Below are 27,596 nucleotides of genomic sequence, written 5' to 3' on the forward strand. Positions count from 1 at the left end.
CGAACGGAATGTGGAAAAACGAGCACTTAAATTTTTCTGTGGGAGCCCTGATGTCTCTTATTTTATTTTGATGGTCATTTCTCTCTATGTAGGTAGGTGGCAACAGAATGTTTTCACAATTGGGAGAGAAAACTGGTGATTGAAATTTTATGAGAAGATCCAGTCACAAAGAAAAATGCCTTTGTTTTAACAATTGCCACTTTGATTCACATATCAAGTCTGTGGCACTATCTCTCTTATTTCGCAATAATGCAAAACGAGCCACCCTCCTTTGAACGTTTTCAGTGTCATCCGTCAGTCCCACCCGATGCAGATCCCACACCACACAGCAGTACTCCAGAATAGGGCGGACAAGTGTGGTGTAAGCAGTCTCTTTGGTAGATCTGTTGCACCTTCTACGTGTTCTACAAATGAATCACAGTCTTTGGTTTGCTCTACCCACATTATCTATGCCATCGTTCCAATTTAGGTTACTTGTAATTGTGATCCCCAAGTATTTAGTTGAATTTACAGCATTCAGATGCGTGTGACTTATCGCGTAACTGAAATACCTTCACACTTTTCTTTATTCAGGGTCAATTGCCACTTTTGCATCACACAGATATCTTATCTATATTGTTTTGCAATTCATTTTGGTCATCTGATGACTTTACAAGACGGTATATTACAGCATCATCTGCAAATAATCTAAGAGGGTTACTCAGATTGTCTCCTATGTTGTTAATATAGATCAGGACCAATAGAGGGCCTATAACACTTCCTTGGGGAACGTCGGATATTATTTCTGTTTTACTCAATGACTTTCCATCTATCACTATGAACTGTGACCTTTCTGACAGGAAATTGCGAATCCAGTTGCACAAATGAGGCGATATTCCATAGGCACGCAGTTAGGTTAGAAGATGCTTGTGAGGAATGGTATCGAAAGCCTTCCAGAATTCTAAAAACATGGAATCAATTTGACATCCCCTGTTGATAGTACTCATTACTTCATGAGTATAAACAGCTAGTTGTGTTTCACAAGAATGATGTTTCCTGAATCCATGCTGACTATGTGTCAATAAATCATTTCCTTCGAGGTACTTCATTTATATTTGAACACAGTATATGTTCCAAAACTCTACTGCAAATTGACATTAGTGATATGGGCCTGTAATTCAACAGATTTCTCCTACTTCCTTTTTTGGGTATTGGTGTGACTTGAGCAATTATCGGGTCTTTAGGTACAGAACTTTCTGTGAACAAGCGGTTGTATATAATTGTTAAATATGGAGCTATCGCACCAGCATACTCTCAAAGGAACCTGACTGGTATACAATCTTGACTGGAAGCCTTGCCTTTATTAAGTGATTTAAGCTGCTTTGCTACACCGAGGATATCAACATCTATATTTCTCACCTTTGCAATTGTTCTTGATTGGAATTCAGGAATATTTTACTTTGTCTTCTTTGGTGAAAGAGTTTCGGAAAACCATGTTTAATAATGCTGCTTTAGTGGGACTGTCATCAGTGACTTCACCATTGTAATCGCACAGTGAAGGTATTGACTGCGCCTTGCTTGTGGTGTGTTTTATGTATGACCAGAATCTCTTTGGGTTTTCTGCCAGCTTCTGAGACAGAGTTTTGTTGTGGAAATTATTAAAAGCATCTCACACTGAAGTACGTGCTATATTTCAAAGTTCTGCAAGACTTCGCCAATCTTGGGGATTTTGCGTTCTTTTAAATTGGGCATGCTTTTTCCAATGCTTGTGCAACAGCGATCTGACTTGTTTTGAGTACCATGGGGGATCAGTACTATCACTTATTTATTTATGGGGTATATATCTCTCAATTGCCATTGATACTATCCCTTGGCAATCATTCCACATCTTTTCTATGCTTTCGTGATCAGATCGGAAGGAGTGGAGACTGTCTCTTAAAAAGGCAATAAGAGCATTTTTATCAGCTTTTTTAAATAGATGTACTTTGCATTTCTTTTTGATGGTTGTCAGTGTTACAGTATTCAGCCTAGCAGCAACTGCCTTGTGGTTGCTAATCCCTGTATTTATCATGATGCTCCCTATTTGTCCATGATTATTTGTTGCTATGAGGTCAAGTATGCTATCTCAACCATTTACGCTTCGAGTGGGCTCATGAACAAATTATTCAAAATAATTTTCTGAGAAAGCAGTCAATACAATTTCAGATGACATTTTATGCCTACCACTGGCTTTAAACATACACTCCTGGAAATTGAAATAAGAACACCGTGAATTCATTGTCCCAGGAAGGGGAAACTTTATTGACACATTCCTGGGGTCAGATACATCACATGATCACACTGACAGAACCACAGGCACATAGACACAGGCAACAGAGCATGCACAATGTCGGCACTAGTACAGTGTATATCCACCTTTCGCAGCAATCCAGGCTGCTATTCTCCCATGGAGACGATCGTAGAGATGCTGGATGTAGTCCTGTGGAACGGCTTGCCATGCCATTTCCACCTGGCGCCTCAGTTGGACCAGCGTTCGTGCTGGACGTGCAGACCGCGTGAGACGACGCTTCATCCAGTCCCAAACATGCTCAATGGGGGACAGATCCGGAGATCTTGCTGGCCAGGGTAGTTGACTTACACCTTCTAGAGCACGTTGGGTGGCACGGGATACATGCGGACGTGCATTGTCCTGTTGGAATAGCAAGTTCCCTTGCCAGTCTAGGAATGGTAGAACGATGGGTTCGATGACGGTTTGGATGTACCGTGCACTATTCAGTGTCCCCTCGACGATCACCAGTGGTGTACGGCCAGTGTAGGAGATTGCTCCCCACACCATGATGCCGGGTGTTGGCCCTGTGTGCCTCGGTCGTATGCAGTCCTGATTGTGGCGCTCACCTGCACGGCGCCAAACACGCATACGACCATCATTGGCACCAAGGCAGAAGCGACTCTCATCGCTGAAGACGACACGTCTCCATTCGTCCCTCCATTCACGCCTGTCGCGACACCACTGGAGGCGGGCTGCACGATGTTGGGGCGTGAGCGGAAGACGGCCTAACGGTGTGCGGGACCGTAGCCCAGCTTCATGGAGACGGTTGGGAATGGTCCTCGCCGATACCCCAGGAGCAACAGTGTCCCTAATATGCTGGGAAGTGGCGGTGCGGTCCCCTACGGCACTGCGTAGGATCCTACGGTCTTGGCGTGCATCTGTGCGTCGCTGCGGTCCGGTCCCAGGTCGACGGGCACGTGCACCTTCCGCCGACCACTGGCGACAACATCGATGTACTGTGGAGACCTCACGCCCCACGTGTTGAGCAATTCGGCGGTACGTCCACCCGGCCTCCCGCATGCCCACTATACGCCCTCGCTCAAAGTCCGTCAACTGCACACACGGTTCACGTCCACGCTGTCGCGGCATGCTACCAGTGTTAAAGACTGCGATGGAGCTCCTTATGCCACGGCAAACTGGCTGACACTGACGGCGGCGGTGCACAAATGCTGCGCAGCTAGCGCCATTCGACGGCCAACACCGCGGTTCCTGGTGTGTCCGCTGTGCCGTGCGTGTGATCATTGCTTGTACAGCCCTCTCGCAGTGTCCGGAGCAAGTATGGTGGGTCTGACACACCGGTGTCAATGTGTTCTTTTTTCCATTTCCAGGAGTGTATAATTTTTCCAGCATATTGAGGGTAGATTGAAGTCATCACCGACTATAATTGTATGAGTGGGGTACCTATTTGAAATGAGACTCAGGTTTTCTTTGAACAGTTCAGCAACTGTATCTTCAGAGTCGAGGGGGGGCATCAGTAAAGAAAAAAAAAAAGTTTTGTCCGATTGTCAAGTATAACCTCTACCATACAACTTCCCAGGAATTATCTAATTCAGTTTCACTACAAGGTAAACTGCATCTGACAGCAATAAATGCTCCACCACAAACCGTATTTAATCTATCCTTTCCGAACACTGTTAGGTCGTTTGAAAAAAATTTCAGATGAACTTATTTCTGGCTTTAGCCAGCTTTCCATACCTATAACTATTTGAGCTTCAGTGTTTTCTATTAGGGCTCGGAGCTCTGGTTCTTTGCCAACACAGCTACAACAGTTTACAACTACAATAACAATCATTTTTACAACTACCTTACTGTGTTTTACCTGCCCCTGTTTAGATGGACGCCCTTTCTGTGGTTTCCTGAGACCCTCTAACCTAAAAACTAACCCAGCCCCTTCCACACAGCCACCACTACCCGTGTAGTCACTTCGTGTGTGTAATGGACACCTGACCTCCAGTGTGAGATTTTCACTCTGCAGCGGAGTGTGCGCTGATATGAAACTTCCTGGCAGATTAAAACTGTGTGCCTGACCAAGACTCGAACTCGGGACCTTTGCCTTTCGTGGGCAAGTGCTCTACCATCTGAGCTACCGAAGCACGACTCACGCCCAGTCCTCACAGCTTTACTTCTGCCAGTATCTCGTCTCCTACCTTTGTTGTAAGGTTTGGAAGGTAGGAGACGAGATACTGGCAGAAGTAAAGCTTTGAGGACCGGGCGTGAGTCGTGCTTTGGTAGCTCAGATGGTAGAATACTTGCCCGCGAAAGGCAAAGGTCCCGAGTTCGAGTCTCAGTTGGGCACACAGTTTTAATCTGCCAGGAAGTTTGACACCTGACCTATTAAGCGGAACCTGGAAACCCACCACCCGATGGCACAAGTCAAGGAATCTGCAGCCTACATGGTCACCGAACTGCCTGAGCCTCTGATTCAGATTCTCCACTTGGCTCTGCATCGAAGGACCACAGTTGGTTCTGTCGACAATGCTCATGGAGTGCACACTGGCTTCCTTCCCCTCCTTGGCAACCATGTTCCTAAGGGGCCCCATTACGCGCCTAACATTGGAGCTCCCAACTACAGACAGGTACATTTAAAATGTGTCTGTCTGCCATTCAGTGCCCCTGTATGGTGAGTAGCAATCTTTCCCATTTCATATTGTTGCTATTCACTTCCAGATTTTCTGTTTTTTATTGTATTATATTATTCACTTTTATGTTCTGTTTGTGAATGTGCAATTGATAAATCTAGTTTTCACTTTGTTACAAGTGTTCTACTTTACTTTATGAAACATCTTCTGTGCCCTTAAACAGATTTACATTCTCACTTAAATGCAGCACTTTTCATTTACTTTCCATGCTAATTTATTCGTAAGCTACAGTATGTCCATGATAACATGATAAGTTGACAATATGTGTGGTGGATGTCAAGAATTGCAGAACGTGTGCCTTCCCCCAAATTAGAACTGCTGAAGGGACAGGAACTGTGAGGGGAAGCCAGCATCAGCTGTTTGAAGCACTTCTGATACTATTATAAGTGTTTTGTGCCTTTCGACACGTACAGTAACACTTCGTCTCTAGTGGCAGCTTAACATTGGCAGCACTCAGAGACAAATGAAATTCTTTTGACTAGTTCCAATTTTCTCTGTTTTTTACAGTGCCAATAAAAGTGCCAAGTTATTGTGAACAAGCTGTGCAAACAGTTCAGATCCTGCCATTTTATTAATCTGTCTTTGCTGATAAGATTTCTTAGTGGTAAAGAAATAAGAATAGCTCCACCAGAAGAACAGCACAACACATGTGAAAGACAAACACATACCATAAGTAATAAAATATATGTATTGTTTATATAGTGTTTGTAGCTTATAAGCAATAGAGCACAATATGTAACACCACTAAAGACACCTCGCTAAAGTAAGGTGAAATTGGTTGGTTAAGACAAAAATTGCATTTATCAGTTGCATACAGACAAATATAACCTAAAATTCATTAATATATTACTAATAACGCAGGTATGCAAGCCAACAACATTAAATTACCAAATGCACAGATAGAACTGATGTATACATGTAGCTTTTTCTCTATTCGCTCTTCTTTTAGTCCCACAGTGAGATAGAATTCTCAAAGATGCAGATCAAGTCTCAACTTAGTGTCTGGTATAATTAGCAGAAAATCTATTACACTTATTTTAAGAAGTTTATTAACCAGCCCCACATTTAGTTAAAAAGAAAACAAAATGGGAAAGGGATGTAAAAACATAAGACTATTTGAAGAGGCCTTTGCACAATGTTGATTTACTGACTTTAGCTGAGATTTCTGCAATCCAATTTTGCAGAATAATTACTTCATTGATTATACTGCATTATTCTAATTTATTGCCCATCACATCAGTCTGTGAAGTTCTGGAACAAAATACTTTTCAACAGTAATAGTTCACTGTCAAGAAGAAATTTCAGAGAGGTTTTCAAATGTAAGAAAAGAAAAAATGTATGAGTTATTCTTGGTCTACAAGCTTTGTGGAGTGCTTCCACATTGACTCCACTACCTGCCATGTCACTTGCAGAGGCTGGCAGCCTAAGCCATGGGAGCTGCAGCACATCTATATCCTCTGGCAGGGAGAGCCTCTGCAAGCAGGGGCTGCAGTGCCCCATTGGAAGAGTTGAAAAGGAGCAGACCGGCCAGCTTGAGGGCAGTCTTGGTTCAGTCTTACGGTCACCTGCTGAGTTAATGAGGCCTGCTAACCAGTCATCATTAATTGGACTTTTGTGAGCTCCATCTGAATGAATTGGATTTGAGTTGCTTTACTGAACACTTTGCCTGTATGGTGGCCTGCTGTGTAGGTGGATACTGCATCTAAACATAACTGGATTTAAAATTTATGCTTGTTTTGCAGTCACTTTTGCTTTTCACTTGCTCTCACTGCTTGCACTGATTTGTTATTTGTCTTTGTGTGTATTTGTACTTACTTCCACTGCTGCATTTATTGCAATTCTCTTGTTCTTCAAGCTGCACCTAACACTGTCCCTTTTAGCTAATTTCTTTTGGGTGTTTTGTTCTTGTTATTTAATTATGGCTAGCAATTTGCAAAACACAGTGCAAGAACCCTCTTCAATTCCTGTTATCCAGTTTCAGGTCCAGGAAATGCAACATGTAATGCAAATGATGACACAGACCCTGTCATATCAAGCAGCAGCAGCGCCATCACCACCAGCCCCACAATCTGTAGCCCCGCCACTACTACTCCAAGTGCCAACTTTGGGCCACCTTTTTGGATATTTGAAATTAACATGGAGGAATGGACTGAGTATTGTACTCAGCTCAATGTACATTTTGCAGTGCATCAAGTGCAAGGTATGTCAAAACCTCCTTATTTTCTGGCTACAGTTGGTGCGCCTACTTATCTTCTTACTATAAAACTGTTCCCAACCGTGTGCCCTGAAAGTGTGCCTAGAAAAATCTGGTAGCTGTGCTACACAAGTATTAGGATTCTCAGATCAATGCGGCTGCAGCTAGGAATAAATTTTTTTGCCTCCAATGACAAGCAAATCAGACCTATAAGCAATGGGTAGCTGTACTGCAGTGTTGACCTGTCACAGTAATTAGAAGTGTGAGTGAGGTGGTAATTTAGTGATGAAATGATTAGAGATGCTATCACACAAAATGTGTCAGATTCTTGCATTTCTGATCAGATTTTAAAGTACCCCAACCCCACCCTCAAACAAGTGCTTCATTTGCTTGAACATCAGGACTTGCATGACATTTCAGTGGATAGTTTTGATTCCACACCAATTCGTGCAGGATACTTGTAAACAGTGTATGCCTGTTAACAGACAGCCAAGGCATGCTAAGTCTCATTGCAATATAGTAAACACCAGCAGCACTGACACAAACAGTCTAGCAGTGTCAGTTCTTGCTCCCATTGCTTCAAAGTACATATGTGCCAAGCCTGTCATTTCATGACACTAAGTGCTTCCATTTTGGGAAACATGGACACTTACAGGCAGTTTGCTGGAAAAGGAATGAAGTGCAAAAACAGTCAGTGCACTAAGTGAATGCAGTATCTTCAAGGCCTAGTCACAATGTAATGCATCACAGAAAATGTCAAACACTTCTTCCATTCAACATCACTACAACAAACTTTGTGTCATAGTGGAAATTACCAAACAGAAAATTTGCTTGCAGTCTGTCAATGGTTACTTGTTCAATAAAGAGATGATTACACCAGTCTCAATCTATGTTGTCTGCCTACAATGGTAATGACATTCTGGTGTTAGTCTGTGCAACTCACCTACTACTTTTTGCAGCATCGCCAAAACAGTTCCATTTATAGTGTTGCGTTCATGTGGCTGCAAAAATATTTTTAGAATGGGTTCTTTTCAGTTATTTGACTTTAAAGTAGAAGACATGTTTTATTAGTGAACTCATTTGTGCCTGTCACTTCAACATTGGGAAGTTGCAAGGAATTTATTGGCTTATTTCAAGATGATTTAGGCAGGCTAACAATTCTGAGGCTTGTATCTGTATGAAAGGCAATGATCAGCCTCACTTTGTTTTTGCTTGCCCTGTTTCTCATGCAATTAGGGGCCAAGTTGCTCAGGAACTATTAGCTCAGCAAGAAAGTGGAATGATTGTACCCACTGCAGCCAGTTAATGAGAAAAAGGAAGGAAGATTGGGTTTAACATCCCTCTCAATATCGAGGTCATCAGAGATCGAGCCCAAGCTCAGATTGTGCCAAGTATGAGGGAGGAAATAGGCCATGCCCTTAGAAAGGAACCTTCCTGACATGTGCCTGGAGCAATTTAAGGAAATCACAGAAAACCTACATCTAAACGGCCAGATGCGGGTTTGAACCGTCATCCTCTCGAATGTGAGTCCAGTGTGCTAACCACTGCACCACCTCACCTGGTACCAGCCAATGGGCATTGCTGTTAGTCATCATATGGAAGCTATCAAGAAAAGTACATTTGTGTGCAGGCTTTAAGTCAACAGTCAATCCACAAATTGTGATTGACTCGTTTCCTTTGATATGCCTGACGAATTAAAGCACAAACAGGGTGCTGGTCATTTTCATTCACTTTTTAAGTGAGATGCTTACGTTCACAGTTACCTGTTGATGAACAGTTCCAGCACGTTCTTGTTATCAACAACCATCAGGGGTTATTTAAATTTTCACATTTGCCACATGGCAGGGCTTCTGCACCTGCTATCTTTCAATGATACTTTGAATAGTTAATGACCCTGGTCCCAGTTTGTGGAAATTACTTAGATGATATTCTTGTTTCAAGATGTACTTCTGAGGAACATCTAGCAAATTTATGCAAACTTTTTAAAGTGCTCTAAGATGTAGGTTTACATTAAAATAAAGGAGAGTATTCATTCTTTCAGCCTGAAATTGTGTATCTAGAACATATCATTAACAATCAGAGGGTTCACCCCTTGCGATCATTCTACACTACTATTCATGATCTGCCAGCTCCTTGCAAGCAAACTGAATTGCAAGCTTTTCTGGGAGAAATTGAATAGCAAACTATTCTAGAAAAACTTAAATATTACATTCGATTCATCCCACAGGCTGTGCAGATTGCTGCTCTGTTGCATCACCTTTGCAGAAAGAATGTTCCATTTGTGTGGTCTCCTGATCATGAAATTGTACTTCAGAAACTCAAAAGATGCCTTGCTTAGTGACTATTGTTTCATGCAGTTTGATCCTGCTAAGCCAGTCATTCTTGCTATTGTTGCTTTGTCATATGAAATTAGCACTATCCTTTCTCACAGAATTGGATCTGTAGACAGACCAATTGCTTTTGCCTCCAAATTCTTGAACAGAGCTGAGAGTAATTATTCATGAATAGAGAAAGAAGCTCTTGCTATTGTCTACAGAGTCACCAAATTTCACCAATACATATATGGCAGGAAGTTCTGCTTGGTGACAGATCATAAGCCACATGTTTCACTGTTTAGCTTGATGGGGCCGGTTCCTCCCTGTACAGACCAAAACTGCAGTGCCAGTTATCAATATGAGAGTGTGTATCGACCAGCTACAAAACACTCAAATGCTAATACTCTTTCATGCCTCTCAGTAAGCACTGACTTGGTGTTTGACGCTTCTGAAGAATTTTGCTACCACACTGATGCTCATCAGATTGCTCAGGCATTGACTGTGGATTCCAATCTGGCTGACTGTGCACATTTCAGCAGAACAGCAATTCCATTGATCATTGTTACTTTGCACTGTGATACAATTTGTCACTTCAAAGTCATGTTATTTTCTTCACATAGATACATGACCGATGTCATGAAGTGGTTCCTTTTTCACTTCAGCAGTAAATTCTTGGCCTCCTACAACAAAGCGATTGAGGCATGGCAAGAACTAAGCAGCTTGCCTGATGCCACTGCACAGGGGTTGGTATGGACAACAAATTGAACAATTCACCTTACAGTGTATGGTTTGCATAGAGTACACACTTCTTCCTGACAAAAAAATTTTGACTGACCTCAGACTATCCTCCCTTGGCAAAGAGTGCATACTGGTTACATGGGCCCCTTCTGGAACCCCCCCTGGCTTCTTGTCACTGATACTTACAGAAAGTTCCCATTTGTGGTTCTGATGTGCTCCCCCACAATTATTAGCACAGTGAAAACACTGCAGTCCATTTTTTGCATAGAGGGCCTCCCTAAAGTGGCCATTTCAGACAAAGGACCACAGTTTACATCAGTAGCATTCCAGCAGTTTTGTGTTTCCAATGGAACCAAGAGTTATCACCACTGTACTGCTTCACTCCTAATCCAATGGTGTAGCTGAACAACTGGTTCAGACACTGAAGCAAAAAATGTCCCAGTTGTACACTTCTCACACTAGAGAGGAATCACTATTGTTGTTTGTGGGCTCATACTGCTCCCGGCCATGAAATGAACGCTCACCACTGGTGCTGTTGCATGCTTGCTGACACTGGATCCTTCTTCCAGCTGCTGCATCCCCCATCATGGTTGGCTATCATTCCACAGCTGCACACTCAGTTTAAGCCTGATAATCTTGTCTTTTTCAGATGCTTCCATGGTAGCAAGTGCTGGGAGAAGGTAATTGTGTTGAAAATCATTGGTTATTCCATGAAATTAGTGCAGGTGCCCTATGGAGTGTTACACCACCATAAAAATCAGTTGCGTGTTTGTGGGCTTGATGTTCTGCCATCTCTTCTCAATATGGAGACATGCTGCCCAGGAGGACCCCCCCAACCTCTGCCATCTTTGCCTCCATCTGGTCCTGTGCTGGCAATGCTGGATGGGGAGCCTACAGATATCAATGTTGCCATGTTGCCATTGCTGCAGCACCAGCAGGGTGCACCACTCCACTCAGCTGTGTTCCACTGGGCCGCCATGGCCCCTCAGAATCACTGTCACCTATGCCACTGTCATTGCCCGTGCCATTGCCGTCTTCAAGGGAGGGAGGACTCTGGTCACTGCTGGGCATGGGGGCATACCCTTTGTCCAGGTTTATGGGATGGTGTTCCTAGGTGAGCTCAGAGGACATGACAGTGTGTGGGTGGGAGTTGAGCTGCAGTATATGATGATGGTGGAGGGGGTGGTTGGGGGAGGGGCATATGAACATATGGAGCCCTTTGTACCAATCTATGTCTTCCAGTGGAGACAGCATCCACAGGCAGAGACTGCAGTGCCCCATTGGGAGGGCTGGAAAGGCATGGACCTGCTCATGGGTGGTCTTGGTTCAGTTTTGGGGTCACTCACTTGCAGCTGAACACTTTTGTGACCTCCACATGAACGGATTGGATTTGAGCTGCCTTATTGAACACTTTGTTTGTATTGTGACCCTCCTGTGTATTTGGACACTGCATGTTATAAAGTTAAGTAATATCAAAATGTTGCTTACTAAGTATTATTTGTCTCACTGCCCTTTTGTGTTTAAGTGCCACTTCATTCTCATCATTTACTCCTGGGATGACATAAGAAACATAATGATAGAACATGTACAGAACTGAATGTATACACACAGACTGAAGTGATGAAAGAAAATTTGCATCAAAGCCAGTTTTTGAATCTGGGTCTTCTGCTTACTAGGCATAAGTGCTAACCACTGTACCAACCTGCCACAGTAGCTTTGCACAATGCCGCAGACTACCCTATCACTCCTCCCTCCTCAATCCAAATTCCCATTCATGTCTCAGCTCAATTTGTATTCTCCTTGACCTGCCTGAAACTCAGGCACAGGTGCTTGAATCAAATGAAACTATATGTTTCCAGAGAGCTTTGGTTTCAAACGTCTATGATGTATATATGCAGACTGAAGTGCAAATGAAAGTCTGTACCAAGGCTGGGTTTCAAACCTGGGTCTCCTGCTCACTAAGCAGGTGCACTAACCTGCCGCAGCAGCTTTGCACAACTGCATGGACAACCCTGCAATCCCTCCCTCTTCAGCACAAATTCCCATTCATTCCTTGGTCCACTTTCTTATTGCCCCTCAATTTGAACAGCACTGTAGAGGCTCCCCAACTATAGTGGAATAGCACCTCGGCATCAAATTAAATGGGGGATCCTGCTTGATGTATATATGCAGACTAAAACTGCAAAAGAAAATTTGTGCCAAGGCCACGGTTCACATCCTGGTGTCCTGCTCACTAGGTAGGAGTGCTAACCACTACTCCACCCTGCTCAGTGGCTTTGCACAACAGCATGGATTACACCAACATGCCTGTTGCTCTGTCCAAATTTCCATTCATGCCGCAGCTCACTTGGTATTTTGTTCAATGCTGAGGTATATTCTAATACAGTTGGAGAACCTCTCATGCTGTTCAAGTTTAGGGGGAATACCAAACGGGCTAAGATGTGAATGAGAATTTGGACTGAGGAGGGAGAAATGCAAGGGTATTCCATGTAACTGTGCAAAGTCACTGCACCAGGGTGGCGCTGTGGTTAGCACATCTGCCTGGTGGGCAGGAAACCCAGGTTCATATCCTGGCCTTGGTATAAATTTTTATTTGTCACTTCAGTCTGCACAGATACAATCAAGGATACATGTCTACTGTATATAAGTTACACAGAAATCCCTGCAATAACACAAATAACATAGCAGGTATTACATTACCTACAAACTATGGATCATTAAATAAGAATCAGAATACAAGGGAGAATTGCTTGGTTTTGTAACTATGAAAAGAATGTTTACTTTGTTTCATAAGTTGGAAGGATATAATACTGCAAATGTATACAGGTGGTAGAGTCACAATACCAAGCATTCCGAAGTGCTTTTGGCATGATTAATTTCATCTCAGTTATTATTAACTGATACTCATATGTAGCTGTTTGATAAAAATACCTCCAAATGGTTTTGACGACAACATCTCTTGATTTTTTCTGAGGTACAATAAAAGGCCAGTGGCAGCTGCTAGAAGAACTATAACAGCTGATGCTGTTGGTCCTATAATTCCAAGATCACTATAGAACATTTTGCCCCCAGATATTGAACGCTCTGCAGCATCAGGTGAAATTGTGGCTGAAAGTAAATTTGACAACAATTAAGAAAAGATATAATTTGGATCTGTCATAACATACCTTATTTCTGAAGACTCTACAGAAGTTTGAAACATGACTAAATTAAAACTGTGTAAATAGAAAGAGTATCTCTAATACATAAGTAGCCATCATTATTAAATTTGCCATTACAGTCATTCATTTCCTCTGTTTCAGCCAATCATTGGCTAACGCACTGTCTGAAACTCAGCACTTTCTTCAGTTTTAATCTGCAATTCATAAGTAAGGTCAGAGTCTACGTCTGCCCCTAGATATTTCTTGCAGTTTAAAATATGATTTTAAAATTTCTCTCTCTTACCATTAAATAATCTATATGTAAACTTCTGATGTCTCCAGTATTCTTCCAAATGTATGATATTCACTCATAATTTTTAATCCAAGAGTTAGCAATTATTAAATTTTTCTCTGTGCAAAATTCAACTGTATGGCTTCCTTGTTCATTCCTTTGGTTGGTTGGTTGTTTTGGGGAAGGAGACCAGACAGCGTGGTCATCGGTCTCATCGGATTAGGGAAGGATGGCGAGGGAAGTTGGCCGTGCCCTTTCAGGGGAACCATCCCGGCATTTGCCTGGAGTGATTTAGGGAAATCACGGAAAACCTAAATCAGGATGGCCGGACGCGGGATTGAACCGTCGTCCTCCCGAATGCGAGTCCAGTGTCTAACCACTGCGCCACCTCGCTCGGTGCTTCATTCCTTTCAACTAGTTCACGTACTCCTACTATTTTTTTCTTTCTCCCCTTTCCTTACTACCAAATTACAGTCTATATCACAATTAAATTGTATTCTCCATTCACACATTCATTCCTTCTTTCACACAGCATGTTCTGTAAAATCCATCCCAAAGGACAGCCTTCAGGAATGCAGAACAAGTCAATTTATACATAGACAGGCAGAAACAGGCAGGCTATTTCTAATAAGTATGCTAACACAAAAGTATGTCTACTTCCTTAATTATGTGAATACATGTAGCAAATGAGGTAAAAGGGAATACAGACAACTAAAAATGAGACTGACAGAAAATGCTTAACGGCTAAGCAGGAATGGCTAGAGGAGAAATTCAAGACTGTACAACTATGCATAACTATGGGAATGATATATGCTGTATACAGTCAAATTAAACAGGCCTATGCAGAGAACAGAAGTATCAGTATGAAAACTATAAGCTAAGGCAGCAGCAAGCCAGTACTAAGCAAGGAAGAAGCAGCTGAAAGGGGGAGAGCATATATTGAGAACTCTACAAGGGAAGATCCATATCTGGATCTTCACCACATCTGTCATCATGTTCATCCATAAGGCACCACTTGATCAGGTTTGCCTTCACTGGTGCTATGCTCATTCTGATGTGGTTCAGGCTCCTCCTCCTCTTCCATCTCAGGTTGTCACTACTGGGTATCTTCTGTAGTGGGGAGTAATCATTTGGAGGCTCAGTGAATTCTTTGCTCACAAATTTCTTGTCAGATTTAAGTCTTTCGGCCCACAGGAAGCTCCAAAACAAGGCATGGCGTGGCACTCATCGAAGATATGCTTAAGCTTCTCTGTATGGTTGTGATCAGTTCATCGTGTATTGTGGACCGTAAGTCTAGCTGCTTTGTATAGTTTACCAACCAGTGGGAGTTCCATGCAACCAGTTATTAGTTGGCATGTTTTATGTAAGCTTACATTGATATTTTTGGCATTTAAGGATCTGTACTACTCTGGGCAAGCACGTTTTGCTGTGGAGAGGCACAGTGCCTGATCTGTGGTTTTCAGCATCTTTGGTCCAGTCCTCCATTTGCATCTGTACGTATTCAGCTTTCAATTTGACTGTTTTGAGTGAAGGTGAATGGCACTGACTTTGTGTTTGAGGGTTTTGGTTTAAGTGTTTTTTGTGATAGTATACTGACATGATTATTGGAGCACATTCAACATTTTGTTCTGCATGTAGTCCTCATCACAACTGTAAAGTCTTGCACCATAGGGGAGCAAGGGAGAGGATGTTGTTATGTGTGGCCGGTATCCTCTTTCTGCAGCACAAATGCACATATGGATTAACACAGTTCTTTATTTACATGAACCGATAGCTGCTACTTAACTTTAATAGAGTCCATGTATTGTGGTACAAGCTCATCCATAATAGTTCTCTTGCAAACAATATTAGTACTCTAGCTAGGGGCACAATACTGGTCACTATGTACGATCGTAGCCTGGGATGTGAACTGACAGATGCCAAACTGGAGTGTGAGTTAGTGTGTCAGTGACTAAGTTAGTGTGGCCCTCCAGTCAGCTGTGGCGGCCTAAATACTTACTGTCATAAGGGCACTGGTAACATGTTGCTTGCAAACCTGCCTCTGGCTTCTCTTCTGATAGGGACACTTGATCCAGCACCTACTATCGATCTCCGCACTACATATTTGCCGACTGGTGTGCTGGCAACAGCTTACACAAGCACACTACCTCCTTAAAACTCTTTCTTTGTGCTGTGACAGCGTGATCATCAATGTACAGGAAGTGACTCAAGTAATTTGATGTTATTTCATCATTGGTAGAGAGGTTGGATAGGAAAGGAGTCACGACACTGCCTTGGACAAGACTGTTCGTCTGCCATTCCCATAAGTGATCTTTCCAATCTGGTAATCTTTAAATGTGTCATACAGTTTTGTAATGAGTGACCTATGGTTTCCTGTGGCATATGCTAGTCTTGTAATTTGTTTACTTTCATATCTTTATATTTTCATTAAAGGACAAGTAGTACCAGAAACAAAAGTAATGTTGCCAGTCTTGATCATCTGCAAAAAGCAGTTAACTATATTCTTTAAATATTTGTTCACTCAACATTAATTTCAATATTGTAATTTCTTTTATTAGTTACAACTATTATATGCAACCAGTTTCCATATTTTTGTTTCGCTGCATTCATTTTACATTATGTTGCAGCCTACGGTCCCAAAATGTTATGGGAATACTTCTCCTACATCAGTATTATATATGTATGAAGGAGCAATGTACTAATTCAGTGTGTCGATAAAAATGTAGGAGCTGAAGACTATTTTTCTTGCAGTATTTTTGTTTGTAGCTATTCCACAGGATTTTAACATAATAGCCCTACTACTGAATACCATGTTATACCAATGAATCTATGTAGAAACTGATGAATGTAATACTGCTATAACAAGTATATTTAAAAACTGGGCAAGATCAGTCAATGGAATTGAGCTGAATTGTAGTATCCGATTAGTGGGAAGTCTAACAAGTTGAACAAATTACTGCCAGTATGACAATGTTTATGTTGATTAAAGCTTAGGTGAATTTTTTTTATATTCACGCAATAATCACAACTGCAGTGTCCAACTGAACCTGTATTATAAGTTAGACATGCCATTTGTTGGTCTGGAAGAAATTTGAATTAAGCCTATAATTATAATTAAACTTGCAAACCTGGCAGTGCTTTGAAATTGCTTAGTATGTATGGGAATTGGATATACTAATCTAGTTCTGCTCCTCTCTTTGTGCATCTTCCCATCTCTTCCTCTCACACCCTCTCTCTGTGCACCAATGGTCTCTCCCTCTCTCTGGCCATCTGCTTGCCCACCCTCCACTCCATCGTGCCCCTTCCACTTATGTACACCTCCTCCTTTACCCTCTCTGTGTCAGTTTCCTCCCCTCCCCCTTCTGGCTATCCCCTCCCCCCCCCCCCCCCCCCCACCCCGCTCCACACTTCTGACCTTGAGCCTTGGTTACTGTTATAGCAAACAAACCTTGATTGGGAGTTGAAGTCACTTAAAATTGATGGATAAAACAGTTGTGATCATTGGTGTATGGGGTATGACAGAGCCCTCTCCAGCTGCTAGATCTGTAAGAATGACAGCTTCAGTGATAGTGTTTCACACGGTTTTGCATGATTTAGAGTCCCCAGCAATATACTAATCATAAGCTGGCTTTCTGTTAAAACTAACTGCACGATTGGATGATTTAGGTTCACAGCAATATACTAACCATAATCTGGCTTTCTGTTAAAACTAAAAAACAAAAAAAAGCACATCAGCACATTATTGTAAATATAATTTATGTGAAGACTAATATGTAAGGAGTATATGTTTGGGAGAAACAATTTGTCTAATGATTTCAATGCCCTGCTATCATAGTTAAAACTGACTGCAAGAAAGAAAATGAAGCCACATATTTTCACAGTTCACCACAGCAATATCTTTCTTGCAGACATTTTAACAGAAAACCGGTACATTGTTGTTTAAAAAAAATAAACAGCCTATGTTTGTCTGAGTGTTTATTAGAGTATTGTGTCCAGTCCCAAGCGAATGAGACAAGAATTGAAAGTGAGGGTAGTAAAGCAAAAATTGAAATATTTTCAAAAGTTCCTTTACAAAGGAAAAACCAGGAGAATTGCCCAAATTTAATGCTCATACCACTGAAACGATGAATGAAATAAGTATTAGTGTCAGTGGTGTTGAGAAACGGGTGAAATCGTTAAAACTAAAGAAAGCTCCAGGCCCTGATCGAATCCCTGTCAGATTCTATACAGAATTTGCAGTTGAATTAGACCCTGTTCTAACTATAATCTGTCAAAGATACCTCAAACAAAAAACTGTGCCTAGTTCTTGGAAAAAGGCACAGGTCACTCCCTTCTACAATATACTGTCCAATATACTTGACATCAATTTATTGTAGAATCTTAGAACATATTCTGACCTCAAACATAATGAGGTATCTTGAACAGAATGACCTCAATGCCAACCAGCATGGGCTTAAAAAAAGTCAGTCACATGAAACCCAACTTGCACTTTTCTCATATGACATATTGAAAGCTTTGGATCAAGGTAACTAGGCAGATGCAGTATTTCTTGTTTTCCAGAAAGAATTTGACTGAGTACCACACCTACACTTACTGTCAAAAATACTATCAAGTGAAATTTCTGACTGGATTGAAGACCTTTTTGTAGGGAGGACAGAGCAAGTTATCTTGGATGGAGAGTCACTGTCAGATGTAGAAGTAACTTTGGGTGTGCTCCAGGGAAGTGTGTTGGGACCATTGCTGTTCACGTTGTATTTAATGACCTTACAGACAATATTAATAGTAAAATCAGGCTTTTTGCAGACGATACTGTTATCTATAATGAAATACTATCAGAAAGAAGTTGCATAAATACAGTCAGATCATGATTTAAAAAAAAAAAAAAACTTGTAGGCAGATGGTGTTTCCTGGTGTGAGCAAAAATCTTAAGTAGTAACATTAACATCTTTTGTAATGAACTGTTTTTATATGGAGAAAGCAGGCCACATGGCATGTGTGTTTCATTAAGACCACTGATGTTATGTAATTTCAATAAAATGAAACACATTTGGTGACCAAATACACATTTCCTTGGAGCCACAAGACAAGAGTTAAAATCCCTTCATTGATTTCAGAAATAAACTCAGAAAAAAGTACGACTCTTGAAAGAAGTGTATACGGTGTGGAAGAATTGTGTGAACCAACACTATAGATGACTGCCAATAAAATGATGGATCTACTATGTTTGTTATTGTCAGCTATTACCCACTGTGTTATATCTATTATTTTGCAGGTATTGTGTGATTTTTCTTTTGAGAAATGTATGAGTACGTACTGCACAAACCTCAAGTGACTGACACAATTTTATTCTTGTTATCATTCATACTTTCTAGCATATAAATTGCTTTTGAAGTGCGAAAATGTACTAGAACAAATAAAATGTCTATAAAAAGCTACACTATATAACGTACTTGTGATGAGACAGTCGAAATTCCTGAAATCCATCGCCCATGGCCTCTAGCCTCCTGAGGACCACCGCAGTCCTGGGTCCATGGATAAACCATGGAAATCCTCTGCATTACACAACACACTAACAGACCTAGCCCATGGGTAGATTGGTGAGACTAGATCTGATGGGCAGGGCCTGCACATTAGTGGGAAGTGAATGGCTTCAGATCGGCAGGCCCGATCCATTACAGATCCATACACAAACAGCCTCTGGTTTTGGCCCGGACTGCAGAAATCCACTTGTGTGACCAGCTATTCACACGTCACTGACAGCATGTTGATGAAATGAGACCACAGTGATCAATCCATGCAACAGATAACTTGTTCAAATATTCTGATAATCAATAATAATGAGGATATGTAGCAACTGACCATAAAGATGATTGCTGAGCTGCAGAGAGGCACGTAGAAAAGATAATCACACACTCACAACTAAATTGTCAGCCATAGCTTTTGTCAGAAAATGAGAGCACACACACATTCACACAGCCATGCAGACACAACTCATGCACACATGACTGCCGTCTCCGGCCGCTGCATCTACCACCTCAGAGAATGAGATCCAAACAAATCCTCTCATGCCTCCCTGCCTCTCATTGGCAGTTGCTAGGCTAGTGGCAAGAAGCACTGACTGCAAGCTGAGGGGAGTGGTAGATAGGGGAGAAGCAGTAGGAATGAGGGAGTGGTGAAGCAGTGCACATACTCAGCTGAACCCAGCCTGCGACTATGCATGACACCTCAGTAAAGTAAACAAACCATTTAATTTACTGAGACAAAAATGAAATTTTTCCAGTTTTTTTCCAAGTTTCCCTAATATTTTCCTGACATATTTGAAATTCCCTGATTTCCAGAACCTGTGGCAACCCTTGGCACTGCATCTGAATAGGAACGTATCTATATTATGTGTTCACAAATTTATGTTACCTCCCGCTGAAATCTATACTGCAGCAGTCGATCAGTGCAAAAGGGACTTGGCATCAAGCAATGCCCTAATGTGGGTTGACAGCGCCAATACTGGCTTATGTCAGCATCTCCTCATGCACGCCTTTACTTACAGGTTGCAGGCACCCAGATAGTCACTCTCTTCATCCCAGCACTCTCTTGCATCACCTATACTGACACATGGAGAAATTCAATATTCTTATGTCTCATTTTCAAAGTACTATTATACCACAGTGATTACAGTATACATCATGCTATGTCTCATCAGAAAAATGAGCTGTGGTTGTCATTACAATTTTGTTGGGTGTCACAAACAGAAAATTGAAATCTGTAGGATTGGGACTGAGGTGAGAATTCATTCCCCATTTCTCTCAGAGAGTGACAGGAGAAAATGATAATCCATTTATTGGGAATTCTTTCTCATTTGACTTCCACTGCTGATAAATCAGAGGTGTATACACCTTGCACTGATCAGCAGCTGTGCTATAAATTTCACATGGTAGTAACACAGATTTGTGACCATACACATTAGAACCAATGGGCTTCATATGCCAGGGATGATTTATGAACTGGGACAGACACACTCAAATGTGGATCTCTGTAACAAGGAATACGAAGTTAAATGAAGGCTGTTGTAATATAGGCCCTGATGCACCGAATAGAATAAAAACTGACGCTACCATGATAATAATAATACTAATAATAATAATAATAATTTTATTGTCATTCGGCCATTACAGCAATAGACAACGTCATATACATACTAAAATACACTCCTGGAAATTGAAATAAGAACACCGTGAATTCATTGTCCCAGGAAGGGGAAACTTTATTGACACATTCCTGGGGTCAGATACATCACATGATCACACTGACAGAACCACAGGCACATAGACACAGGCAACAGAGCATGCACAATGTCGGCACTAGTACAGTGTATATCCACCTTTCGCAGCAATGCAGGCTGCTATTCTCCCATGGAGACAATCGTAGAGATGCTGGATGTAGTCCTGTGGAACGACTTGCCATGCCATTTCCACCTGGCGCCTCAGTTGGACCAGCGTTCGTGCTGGACGTGCAGACCGCGTGAGACGACGCTTCATCCAGTCCCAAACACGCTCAATGGGGGACAGATCCGGAGATCTTGCTGGCCAGGGTAGTTGACTTACACCTTCTAGAGCACGTTGGGTGGCACGGGATACATGCGGACGTGCATTGTCCTGTTGGAACAGCAAGTTCCCTTGCCGGTCTAGGAATGGTAGAACGATGGGTTCGATGACGGTTTGGATGTACCGTGCACTATTCAGTGTCCCCTCGACGATCACCAGTGGTGTACGGCCAGTGTAGGAGATCGCTCCCCACACCATGATGCCGGGTGTTGGCCCTGTGTGCCTCGGTCGTATGCAGTCCTGATTGTGGCGCTCACCTGCACGGCGCCAAACACGCATACGACCATCATTGGCACCAAGGCAGAAGCGACTCTCATCACTGAAGACGACACGTCTCCATTCATCCCTCCATTCACGCCTGTCGCGACACCACTGGAGGCGGGCTGCACGATGTTGGGGCGTGTGCGGAAGACGGCCTAACGGTGTGCGGGACCGTAGCCCAGCTTCATGGAGACGGTTGCGAATGGTCCTCGCCGATACCCCAGGAGCAACAGTGTCCCTAATTTGCTGGGAAGTGGCGGTGCGGTCCCCTACGGCACTGCGTAGGATCCTACGGTCTTGGCGTGCATCCGTGCGTCGCTGCGGTCCGGTCCCAGGTCGACGGGCACGTGCACCTTCTGCCGACCACTGGCGACAACATCGATGTACTGTGGAGACCTCACGCCCCACGTGTTGAGCAATTCGGCGGTACGTCCACCCGGCCTCCCGCATGCCCACTATACGCCCTCGCTCAAAGTCCGTCAACTGCACATACGGTTCACGTCCACGCTGTCGCGGCATGCTACCAGTGTTAAAGACTGCGATGGAGCTCCATATGCCACGGCAAACTGGCTGACACTGACGGCCGCGGTGCACAAATGCTGCGCAGCTAGCGCCATTCGACGGCCAACACCGCGGTTCCTGGTGTGTCCGCTGTGCCGTGCGTGTGATCATTGCTTGTACAGCCCTCTCGGAGTGTTCGGAGCAAGTATGGTGGGTCTGACACACCGGTGTCAATGTGTTCGTTTTTCCATTTCCAGGAGTGTACAATTAATAGTTTGAAAGAAACAACAGGTTTCTTGTTAACATTATAGTATTATATTACAGTTGATAAATTCTCTTATGTCATAGAATGGGTGGAGGACTAGCCAGTCATGAATTGTTTGTTTGAATAATTGTTCAGGTAATTCTTGAACAGATTGAGGAAGTTTATTAAATAATTTGTACCCCATGATTTCGTAGCTGTTGAGTGACTTTGACAACCTGTGGTAAGGAATATAGAGGCACCTATTCCTTCTTGTATTGTGGCTGTGTACATTTTCTCTGGTTTTTGTTTCTGGTAATTTCTTCTTCGTATAAATTAGAACATAGTACATGTACAAGTTTATAACAGTCATGATTTTCTGTTCACAGAACAATGGTTTACAGTGTGCCTTATATGAAGAACCAGTAATTATCCTAATAGCTTTTTTTTGCAGTATTAATATGTCATGTACACAGCTAGAGTTCCCCCACAAAATAATTCCATATGTTATTATACTCTGAAAGAATGAAAAATAGGATGTTCTAACATATTTTTCAGGAACACAATCCATAAGTCGCCTTAACAGGTAAATAACTCTAGACAATTTACCACTAATATATTGTACATGTTGACCCCAAGATAATTTATCATCAATGTATACCCCCAAAAATTTGACATAACTTGGATCGTCTGACAGAAGCTTGTCTCTAAGACTACAGACCATCTGCTGTGTTTTGTTTTCATTCAGCAGGAATCCATTTGCCTTGAACCAATAGGATGCTTGGTCAATTGTCTTTGCTGCACAAGTTTTAAGGCTATTGAAATCCTCACTAGCATGAAGAAATGTTGTATCATCTGCATACAACACAGTGGTGGACTTGATAAATGACGGCAGATCATTTATCATTATCAGGAACAAAAAGGGGCCCAGCACAGATCCCTGCGGAACACCTACCTTGACTTGCTCTATACTCGACATTTCTCTCCCTACACAAACAACTTGCTTACGATTCTGAAGATATGATTTTATTAATTTAAGGCTGTTATGTCTAATGCCATAGAATTCGAGTTTTTCTAGGAGTGGCTTATGCTTTACACAGTCAAAAGCTTTGCTTAGATCACAAAATGTGAGTTGAGCATAGCCCTTATCCTCAAACACTTGATGTAAGTATTTGACTACAAAGTCTATAGCATCCACAGTAGACAACTTTTTCCTAAAACCATACTGAGATTCACTAATTATTCCTAATTTTTCAAAATAGACAGCTAGCTGTTGGTAAATTACACATTCCAGTATTTTAGAAAAAGCTGGGACTATGGAGATTGGTCTGTAACTGCAAGGTGAGTCCATATCTCCCTTTTTATATATTGGAATTACCCTAGCCACTTTGAGTTCTTCGGGAAAATATCCTTCAGATATGCATTTATTTATACAGAATGTTAAGGGGTACACAATATAGTCTATTACTTTCTTCAGTAAATTACAGGATATGTCGTATATATCTACACTGTCTGAAGATTTCATCCGTTTTACAATGCTTAGGACATGACTAGGTGAGACCTCGGAGAACATAAACGTACCTGTGTCTGTTGGTGTTCTGCAAACATTTTTAGAAAGTAACTCTGATGAATTGATATCAGGTTTGATTATAGTATTTCCTACATTTTCAACAGATTTAATAAAGAAATCATTGAATTTTTGGGGACTTATATTAATTTTTTTTTTTGCTAGAACAACTGGCATGAAAGGTTCCAAGAGGTTCTGACATTGGTGCCGATGGCTACATGTTCTGTGTGTCCACAATACACACAGCTATAGCAATCAGATGATATTATTCAGTAAAAAATAGTGAAAGTGTGACATTGCATCAGGCATACTCTATGTACCGTATTTACTCGAATCTAAGCCGCACCTGAAAAATGAGACTCGAAATCAAGGGAAAAAAAATTTCCTGAATCTAAGCCGCACCTGAAATTTGAGACTCGAAATTCAAGGGGAGAGAAAAGTTTTAGGCCGCACCTCCAAATCTAAACAAAGTTGGTCTATTGTAATATGAGACACAATTTAGGTAGAATAAATGACGATACAGCTACAGTAGTTTAGTTCGAGTCGTAAGCTTAGCAGTTAAGCTTTACCAGGTAGCCATTGCTATGCGTCAGGCGTGCTTCGTCTGGTTTGAATGGGTTGCTTATTTTTCTTTGAGCTGATAAGTGCCGTTCTCTTTGTTATAGGTGTTTACGTCACTCTAGGCTGAAAATGCATTATTGTACTGTGTCATGTATTGTTTGTCGCATCTGATAGTAAGTGTTTACGACCTGTCGCCACTCGCGGCATGGCTTGCTTACGTGCGCGCTACCGCCGCTTACAATAAAAAAAGAAAGGAATTGTCTCATTAGCGAAACAATGGCAAGAGACTGCTATTTGTTGTTAATTATACTGCTGCTTTCTTTGATAATGATCAACAAGAACCAAATAATAGACTGCGTATGATAGATGTTCTGAACGACAGTTTAGCTAAAATTTTTCTCCGTTTGAAAATCTTTGCAGACGCCTCTTTTGTACATTACATTCTGCACAGAAATTAGTCATCTTAGATTTAAAAATCTAGTCAATTGCCGTGCTTCATTTCTGATTGTATCACTATTAGGCATCATAATAATACGAATATAAACATGACATGATATGTATATTCTTCCGCATTTGCTGCTATCTCACACTAGTTTCGTAGGTTATTAGGTAGACAGGATTTAAATGAGATAGCAGCAAACACGAAAGAATACATGGCAAAATGTTTATATCCGTATTATTCTTATGTTGAAGAAAATACTGCATGTGATTCGCAATTCATAAAAGTTCCTATTAGAAACCATCTCTTCTCACAGGTAGGAAAAAAATTCAGAACGTAGAGTTGGCCATATTGACAAACATCTCAAATAGTCTTGCCAGTCGGATTTTCGTAGTACATTGAAATGCTGCTACATTCGAAGATGAGCAACACGGAATTTGTATTTACTTCGTTGGATAATGTATGAAAATGCAGTGGTCGAAACTCGGGGCGGAGAAAAAGCTCGTCTTACACCTTTTTTTAAAAAAAATTTATTTACTGACGCAGAGGTTTTGGCGCCAGTATTTATCTTTGTGCCTGCGAAGTATGCCTATGTAGCGCTACATATATTCGATGGCAGAAGTTAGTTCTGGCGGCACCTACCAACATTTTTCAGAACTTCCATTTACTTTGCACTCGATTCTAAGCCGCAGGCGGTTTTTTGGATTACAAAAACCGGAAAAAAGTGCGGCTTAGATTCGAGTAAATACGGTAAATACAATCACCATGAGATTGACTAAACCTGAAATAAGTGTAATTGAATTGTGCTTTGTGTTACTGATCACTGAATATGTTTGTTGAAGACAAGAAAAATAAATTATCTGGCCATTGAACTCATATAAGGAAAATAAAAAGAGAAAAGAAACAACACAAAAATTCAACAAAAATTACTAATTGTTGTAAAACTTTACCATCTACCTCCCAACAATTTTCTGAATTATTTGGGAATAATAAACCAGTTCTGGATGTTGTGGGGCTTCAAAAAGTACTTTATGCAGAAGTAAGTGATTCCCTTGTTTCTTGATAATCTAGCTGTGTCATCCACATACCGTAGAAAACAAGGGAGTTTGAGAGTGGCTGACTGTAGTGCTTTTTCTTGAAAGTCCTCCATAAAATAATTGGCCACTACAGGAGACAGAGCGCTTCCCATGGCGACATCGTTCACTTGTTCAAAATATTAGTCATGAAATAAGAAGTATGTTGAAATAAGCACATGTTTAAATAATGCCACTATGTCCTCCTCAAACTTGTTGTTAATGACCTCTAAAGAGTTCTGTACGGGCACCTTTGTAAATGAAGACACAACACAAAACTTACCAAGAGATCTGATGACTGCAATCTCAGATTTTTCAGGTGACCTATAAAATGATTTCATGATCAATATTTTGAATAAGTGGACAGTGTTGCCATGGGAAGCCCTCTGTCTCCTGCAGTGGCCAATTACGTTAATTATGGTTTGAAGAAAAAGCATTACAGTCAGCCACTTTCAAACACTCTTGTTTTCTGTCGTATGTGGATGATAAATTTGAGGCATGGTCACATGGACTTGATACTCTACCTATGTTTCTTCAGCATTTAAATTCACTCCATCCAAATATAAACTTCACAATGGATGTGGAAAAAGATGGTACTTTACCTTTTCTTCTTGTTTGGGTATGGAGGAAAGCAGATGGAACCTTGGGATGCAGTGTGTACTGTAAGCCAACATATACATATCTATATTTGCAGGCCACATGCTGCCATCAACTTGCATGGTGTGGCAGTGCATTAGGTATGTTAACTCAAAGACCGCATGCAGTACCTGATTCTGAAAGACTGTTGAGTGAAGTACAATATTTGAAGACAGTGTTCCAAGGAAACAGTTATTCTGAGAGACAGATACATAATGCATTCTGGCCCAAGCGAGTTCAATCTATGGAGCAGAATGAAGATACGAAGACACCCTTCACTTTGGACTTTTTGTTGTTATTTTGGAGCTGTTTTGTCAAGAATCAGAAGAGTCCTCAGAAGATATGACATTAAGTGTGTCATTCGACCATCTGAAAAACTGAGGAATCTGTTGGGTTCGGTTAAGGATGATCTTGGCCTGAGGAAACATGGCATGTACAAGATTTCTTGTAAATGTGGGGTAGCATATATAGGCCAGACATGTCGCACAGTACAAAAACGCTGCAATAAACATCAGCATCATACACGCCCACTGGAAAAACCAGCAGTTGCAGAACACTGTCTGAATACAGGATTTTGCATGATTTATGAAAATATGGATATTTTATCCCTGCCATCATCTTTCTGGGATTGCATCATGAAGGAAGCAATATGTATTCATACAGCTTACGGGACTTCAACTGAGCACAGCTTGGAACTCTGCGTTGGCTGCCATTAAAGCATGATGAGAAACTCAAGATTTTTTTGATAATAGAGAATGGTTTTTTAGTGAGAGACATATGGCCACACTGTTAGAGAACATAGCATACAGTGCATATGTAGGAATGCTGGCTGCTCTGCAATTTTCAGCAGAGGGCATTTGAATACGGTGGCATTGATCGGCGGATCATTGCGCACGTGTGATTTCTGCACCGGTGCATGCATGTTCTATATACAGTGGCGTCCATGTGTGGATACCATCAGTTGTACCTAGCCACCAGCAAGGCTGAGCCACCTGAAGATTTTGGACAGTTGCTCCAAGGAAATATTGTAGAATTTTCATAATGTCATCTGGTGGCAAACCTTTGAAGACTATTTAATATATTCAGACAGATA

The 27,596-nt window shown here is 41.6% G+C and overlaps 1 protein-coding gene across 1 annotated transcript in view; it reads right to left on the reverse strand.

Moving 5' to 3' along the window:
• LOC124776157 (Down syndrome cell adhesion molecule-like protein Dscam2) overlaps positions 1 to 27,596 on the reverse strand; it is a 111,552-nt gene that overhangs the window by 1,142 nt on the left and 82,814 nt on the right. The window contains exon 8 of the mRNA XM_047250997.1: positions 13,126 to 13,302. Coding sequence (XP_047106953.1) covers positions 13,126 to 13,302 — 177 coding nt within the window. The remainder of the gene's footprint in view (positions 1 to 13,125; positions 13,303 to 27,596) is intronic.

The sequence above is a fragment of the Schistocerca piceifrons genome, chromosome 2 (genome assembly GCF_021461385.2).
Source record: "Schistocerca piceifrons isolate TAMUIC-IGC-003096 chromosome 2, iqSchPice1.1, whole genome shotgun sequence".
Taxonomy (NCBI): Eukaryota; Metazoa; Arthropoda; class Insecta; order Orthoptera; family Acrididae; genus Schistocerca; species Schistocerca piceifrons.